This window comes from Vespula pensylvanica, chromosome 2 (genome assembly GCF_014466175.1).
Source record: "Vespula pensylvanica isolate Volc-1 chromosome 2, ASM1446617v1, whole genome shotgun sequence".
Taxonomy (NCBI): domain Eukaryota; kingdom Metazoa; phylum Arthropoda; class Insecta; order Hymenoptera; family Vespidae; genus Vespula; species Vespula pensylvanica.
Genome location: NC_057686.1, coordinates 17609893 through 17617392, shown reverse-complemented (window position 1 = coordinate 17617392; position 7500 = coordinate 17609893). Strand labels below are relative to the sequence as shown.

The following is a 7500-nucleotide window of genomic DNA, read 5'->3' as shown; positions in this document are numbered from 1 at the left end:
AAGAGAAAGATAGAGATAGGTGTTCATCATACGTTCGTTCATCTGTTTATATTTCATTTTTATCTCGTTGAAGGATTGTTTTCTTTTTTTTTTCTTTTTTTTTTTCTTTTTTTTTTGTTTTTTTCTTTTGTATATAAAAATTTATAATACTATTTGCCTTTTCCGTTTCTGCTTTCTTTTTTCCCTTTTTTTCCCATTCCTTCTCATTTCTTCAATTAGTTTCTATGAATATATTTAGAATATATATACATACACGCACACACATATGTAGACTTAAAGAGAGAGAGAAAGAGAGGGTTTCACAAATTTGTTGATCTTTTCCTGTTCTATTTTTATCTCATTAAACGATTATTTCTTTTCTTTTTGTATAAAAATTTCATATTATTTGCCTTCTCCGTTTCTACTTTTCTTTTTTTCTTTTTTCCATCTCTTCTCATTTCTCCTATTAGTTTCTATAAATATATTAAAAAAAAAATATATATATATATGATATATAGATGATGATACATGTGAGAGTGTATCCTAGAGTCTACGGTTGAAATCGATAAACCGATACACGTGTCTTCGAGCTTCTGTAAATCAAGAAAGCGTTAAGAAGTTTGAGATTTTTCTTTTTTACTCGATTGCCCTTCTACTTGAGTTTGCTTTGTTGAGATACGTCAAGGGGTAAGGAGAAAATGTTGCCTGGTAGTCTCGATAATAAATCAAATCGATCCGATAGGAGACTGAAGAAAGAGAAGAAAGAAGAAAACGAAGAAGTAGAAGTAGAAGAAGAAGAAGAAGAAGAAGAAGAAGAAGAAGAAGAAGAAGAAGAAGAAGAAGAAGAAAGAGAGAAAGACGTTAGCATCAGTCTGTAGAACTATTCGAATAGTATGTGTGTGTGTGTGTGTGTGTGTGTGTGACGGAGTTGATTACGCGACTAGAGCTACTCTTTCTGACTGATCGTTCGTTGATTAGATCGGATGTGATATAAAATGCGTTTCTAGCTCGCGAAGATAAACGAAACGAAGCAAAACAAGATTAAAAAAAAAAAAAGAAGAAGAGAGAAAAGAAAGAAAGAGAAAGTAAAAAAAAAAAAAGAAATTTCATCCGATTAAATAATGTTCCGAACTAATCCCTCTCTTTCTCTATCTCTACCCCTAATCTTTAGTTAAACTTAGTTAAAACTCTGTCCGAAATATTCCAAAAAGAAAAGGAAAAAAAAGAAAAAAAAAAAAAAAAAAAAAAAAACCAGAAAGAGAAAAAAGAAAAAAGAAGCTTACACAAAGTTTTTCGCGCTAGATAGATCAATAAATAAAGACGAAGGAGAAATAAATTAAGTAAGTTAGAAACGTTCTATCAACTGCAAATTCGAGATAAAACGTTGAGATGGATAGACGGATGATTCCTCTTTCCCACCCCCTCCTCCTCCATCTCTGGATGTTCCACTTCGGGTTTCTCTCCTTTTCATCGGTAGATCGAATTGTTCCATATTCGGTATTATGAGAACGCGGATCGAGACAATGCGATATTGCTGGTGCTCTTTCGAAAACGAATGGAAACGTATTTGAAGCATAGTAGTAACTAACCCTCCTTTCTATCCCTCCGGTCTCTCAGCGTTCTCTCGTTCTTCTACCATCATTACACTGCTACAGAAATATATATATATAGTGTGTGTGTGTGTGTGTATATATATATATATATATATATATATATCGAGTTGGCAGAGATATCAATGAGACGGTCGCTGTCGGCGTACCAAACCGGTGGCTTTCGATCCGATTTTAGTAGAGGGTCGAAGTTCGCTAGATAGGGTGACGATGGTGGCACTGACGTGATGACGTTGGTAGTAGTAGTAGTGGTAATAAGAGTAGCAGTAGTAACAGTAATAGTAGTGGTAATAGCAATATAGTAGTGGTAGTGTTAGCATTAGTGGAGCTGGTTGTGCGGGTGCGAATGCGGATGCTGCTAGTTCTCTCTTCTCATCCCGAAAGTCTCTGTCCCAGATTCGAATGTGGGTCGGGTCGGAGCGACGACGGATCTCGATGTTAGCCTCGGTTATGCTCGACTATCTGCAGAGCGTCTGTGTAGTATTTCCATGAGCTCGCATCGTCGAGCACGTTCCTGCATGCATGCATGCATGCATGGATGCATGCATGTATGCATGCATGCATCCATACCTGAACTCTGTCCGTGTCTCTCTCTACACTTTCTTCCATTACTCCCTTCGTCCCTTATCCTTGTCTCTATCTGTATACGTCATAATCACAGCAAGAGGATGACTGACTGACTGACTGACTGACTGACTGACTGACTGACTGGTTGGTTGGTTGGTTTGGTTAGCTAGTAGAATAGTATATCTATGAGAACGAATGAATGTTATGCACCGATGACGAATTTTATTTGTTAGTTAGTTAGTTAGTTTGTTTGTTTGTTTGTTTGTTTGTTTGTTTGTTTGTTTGTATCTGTCAAACTCGTATGCTTTTTTAATTTTCACGATGGATCAATATGTATTTATATCTATCTATCTATCTATCTATCTATCTATCTATCTATCTATCTATCTATCTATTTATGTATATATATATGTGTGTGTGTATCTGTATGTACTTGTTGTATGTCAAAAACTAATTGATAAAAATGACTAATTTCTATTTTACTCTTATCTCTACTATTGTTCTACTTTTATAGAATACGACACGCATTTTCTGACGATCTGGAACGTTCCACTTCACTCGGGAAAATCCGTTCTGATGCTAATTCCTATCTACAGAGAAAGAGAGAGAGAGAGAGAGAGAGAGAGAGAGAGAGAGAGAGAGAGAGAGAGAGAGAGAGAGAGAGAGAGAGAGAGAGACTAGTAACAAGAACAATCGACGATGCTAAAACGGTCGTCGTTAAGGGGAAAGAAACGAAGCGTAATGTTTCTCTCTCCCTCTCTCTCTCTCTCTCTCTCTCTCTCTCTCTCTCTCTCTCTCTCTCTCTTTCTCTTTTTCATTTCTCGAGCGAAGAGAATCGAGGCCACGGTAGCGTATCGTCGTAGAAGCGCCGAACAGAACTTGGAAAGTTGCGAGTTAAATGACAGAGTTAACTTCGTTTCGTTGTTTGCGCGAACCACGAATTTCCTGGTCTCGTTGTTGCTGCTGCTGCTGCTGCTGCTGTTGCTGCTGTTGTTGTCGATGCAGGTGCTAGTGCTAGTCCTAGTGCTAGTGCTACTGCTTGGTGATGGCAACGGCGACGGTAGCGATGGTAGTGGTAGTAGTCCTACTCCTGGCAGTAGTAGTAGTAGTGTTGTTGGTGGTCCGCCTTCTCTCGATCGTTAGAACCATCGCTTGTGTGTCTCGATGCATATGTTTCACCGAACCGAGAATTGTTTCGTCAGTCTGTTACTCTTCCCCTGATAATTCAATTGCTCTGTGAATTCCTCCAGTTTGTTATAAATATAACAATGTAACAACAACGACTGCAATAATAAAAGTAACAACAACAACAACAACGACGACGACGACAATAACTGAGACTACGACTGCAACGGTAACAGTAACGATAATTGTGACTATAAAAAAAACAATATCAACGAAGACGACGACGACGACGACAAAAATAATTCTAGAAAGACGTGATTCGATTACATCTCACTCGTTTCTAGATTTATGTATTCGCGCGTAAACAACGGGATAAGGTTTTATATATTCTTGGCTTTTCTTCTTCATCGTCGATCTTTCGGATCTTCTGGATCTTTAAAATATTTCGATATTTTTGCTCTCTCCCTCTCCCTCTCCCTCTCTCTCTTTCTCTCTCTCTCTCTTTCTTTTCTGTTTTCTTCTTTTTTTTGGCGTTTTACTATGTAAATAAAAAAAGAAAAAAAAAAAGAAGATAAGAAGACGTAAATATATCTACCTGAGGATTGCAGACTTTGTATTTTGTATTCCAAGGTCTTCCCTTGCACGGTTTTCGTCTGCATCGCCGTTGTTGCTTCGATATTCCACCGCCGCAACTCCTGAAAATTTTGCGAATCGATAAGAAAATTATAATACGATACGACTGGAATGAAAATTACGATTGGAATTAAAAAGAAATATCTGTACGATAATTATACGACATATACGATAATAAACACGATAATACTATAATACGATAATGGAGGATCATTAAAGCGATATAGTAGGCCTCGTGACCGATCACGAGGAAGATTTACTAGCGATTACAAAAAAAAAAAAAAAAGGAAGAAAAAAAGAAAAAGAATGGAATAGAAACAAAGCGAGAGAGAAGAAAGAAAAAAGAAAAAAGGAAAAAAGAAAATAGAGAGAGAAAACGTTAACCGCAAAGATAGATGGCGATAGCAATGGCGTAAGCGTCATAGATCATACGCAATAAGTTTTTCGAGTTACAGGTGACGTAACGGGGACTTTGCGTTCAACTTGCGAACATCATAAATTACCAGCTCTCGGAGTCTACGCCAATTTCGAGTTAACTGAAAAACAAACACGAGATTTGTGCGGGACGTAAACGGGCGATCGGTGAGGGTAGTGTAGAAGGAGGAGTAGAAGGGTGAGTATTGGGTGAGGGGTAAAGGATCGGTAAAGGGTAGAAGTTAAGGGGGATGAGGGTATAGTATAGTTGGTGTAACTTGGCAGTTTCTCTCTCGGCCAAAATGAGTTCCGAAACGTTTAACATTCCTGTGGCGTATCGTCGAAGCTCGGCTCGTTCACGAAACGTTCTTTGCTTCGGAAAAACGCGAGATTAGGTCACGCGGATAAAGAATTTGTATGTGTGTGTGTACGTGTTTGTGTGTGTGTGTGTATTTGTAAGAGAGAGAGAGAGAGAGAGAGAGAGAGATGCATCGTTGGTTAATAAAGTGCGACCTTTCGTTGTTACGATCGATGAATGAAAGTTCATCTTTCTCGCGTGACATCGATCGAACGATTTCTGATAGCTATCCAGGTGACCTTTCGTTGCACTTTTATGCTTTTACGATCGTTAAGGAAAAAGAAAACTCAATAATCCGATATACACGCATATATGTACACACATACGCGTACACACAATGTGACTCGTGAAAATAATTGGAAATATAAAATCTTTTTCTTTTTTCTTTTTTCTTCTTTTTCTTTTAATATCTTCCAGATAGATATATCGTATCTGCGTTTAAATAAGGATCGTTGAATAAAATATACAATTGAATAAATTCGACTATTTCGTTCGTTGTCGTTTTATGTCAAAATGGTTATATTATTAGATTTTACTGAAGTTGTTGAAGCTTTGTCTCTCTCTCTTTCTCTCAAGTACGGTCGTCGATCCTAACTTAAAATAAACGTGGAAATTTATTTAGCGGTGGATATTTTACAAGACTATATACATATATATATATATATGTGTGTGTATACATATACCTGTATATTACTTTATCCTATATCTAGATTGCGCATGCCTGTACACTCTTGGCTACTATTGGATTTAATTCTGTGAGATGTGAACACAGAATGTTCAAATTTTAACTTTGATCAGCGAGTGTTAAAAGATTAATTTTATGTCGGTCGGTCGGTCGGTCGGTCGGTCGGTCGGTCGGTCGGTAGGTCGAAAGATCAAACGATCGATCCGATCCAATCCGATTCGATCCGACCTCAATAACAATTTTTTTTTACATGCAGCGACTCGTTGAAAAAAAAAGACGTAATAAAAAAAAAAAAAAAAGGAAAAAATAGAAAATAAATAGAGTAGAATTTTCAACTGGAACATACACACGCGCGCACGCACACGCACAAACGTACATACATATATACGGATAGAGATAGATATACACGGCCACATACAAACAATGAGTATTTTCGTTTAGTTCGCGTTATCAACGACATTTCGACAGATCTGCTACATTGATTGTTATTTCTGTATGAACGCGAAAATGCATAGGCGAGCGTAGCACGCGAAATTTCGACTCGATCAATCGACTTTTAATTTTCCACGCGTTTCTCTATAAAAAATGGAACACAATTGGAACACACGAAATATACACACAAAATGTATACGTCAAGAGAGACAGAGAGACAGATATATATATATATATATATAGAGAGAGAGAGAGAGAGAGAGAGAGACAGGGAGAGTGCTCGTCATTCGCTGTATGTCGCGCGAGTACAATTTTGGAATTAATTATTGGAAAATGACGAAGCGCAGATGTAGCAGTTTCGAAACGTTCGGGTCACGAAAGTTCCGATATGTCAGACGATAATCTTTACACCTTGATAAAGTACCGGATGTAATCAGAAGAAGCGGTAAGCATGCGAGAATTTTTCCTTATCAATTTTTCAATCATATCCGTACGTATATATGTACGTACGTAGATACGTACGTATATATGTATGTATGCACGTACGTATGTGTATATATATATTTAGGTACCTACGTTCGTCAGGAAATTTATTTTTACGTAAATCTTATAAAATTTTCCTGCAAAAATTTTTTTTCCTTCCTCTTGTTTCCTTCTTCCCCTTTTTCAAACACGTATATATACTCGATAAAATTTGTATACTGTAAGAAAATTATTAGAAAATTATTATCGATTGTTTTCGACTTACTTGGAACATTGGGACCATTTCGACCATGGCGACCATTCTCCCCATGTAATCGTCTGTAACAGAGAAAGGAAGAAAATTCATGATATTTACTATCGTAATGCGATAAAATCTTTTTAATGTCAATAAATATTCCGACGAATAAAATACGATATGTCTCGATGATTTGCGATTTGATGGGATCGATATAATTCTTTTTTCGTTTTTTAATCTCTTAAATAATCTCCAGGTATAGATATATATATGTACATATATATGTATACATATACGTATGAATGTACATACATATATATATATACGTACGTTAAATTACCATTAAATCGGTTAACTAGTCTGACTATTAATCCTTTTTATTCGCGTTCTATTTCCGCACGTGAAAGAAAAGAACGGAGATAGAGCGATCGCGAATGAAAGAAAAAGAAAAGAAATGCGTTACAGGCAGCTAACAGCCACCGGCACTTTCCATGAACTCAACCCGTAAAATTTATTTCCGAGGTGCTCCTTCCTGCTCTTCGGTCCTATTCCTTCGTTGCTTTCCATCCACTCATCCCTCCTACCATTTCTCTATCTATTTCTCTCTCTCTCTCTCTCTCTCTCTCTCTCTTTCATTCTCTCTCTCTCTCTTTCTCACGTTTTTTTGTCCGCGCGTGCTTTTCAACGCGAGAATGCGGGATTACAACCGAGAAGATAGATAGACGAGAGAAAGAAAGAGAGAAGAAGATAGAGAGAGTGAGAGTAAGAGTAAGAGAGAGAGAGAGAGAGAGAGAGAGAGGAAGAAAGAAAGAAGAGAGTCAGAAAGCTTTTAACGTGATTCCGCAGCTCACCGCATTCTGATGCTGCTCGATGAATAATTCCCGAGACGAACGCGGCCAACGATAGTCATAGAAAATGATTGGTGCATCGATTTTAAGAATAACGACCGGTTTTCTATGCTACCCTCACCCACGTGCTA

At 37.4% G+C, this 7500-nt stretch overlaps 1 protein-coding gene across 3 annotated transcripts in view; it reads right to left on the bottom strand.

The window, feature by feature from the left end:
* LOC122637624 (protein madd-4) overlaps positions 1–7500 on the bottom strand; it is a 186726-nt gene that overhangs the window by 49196 nt on the left and 130030 nt on the right. For all 3 annotated transcript variants that reach the window (XM_043829871.1, XM_043829874.1, XM_043829872.1), the window contains exons 3-4: positions 6552–6604; positions 3877–3976 (exon numbers count right to left, since the gene is read on the bottom strand). In XM_043829871.1, coding sequence (XP_043685806.1) covers positions 3877–3976; positions 6552–6604 — 153 coding nt within the window. The remainder of the gene's footprint in view (positions 1–3876; positions 3977–6551; positions 6605–7500) is intronic.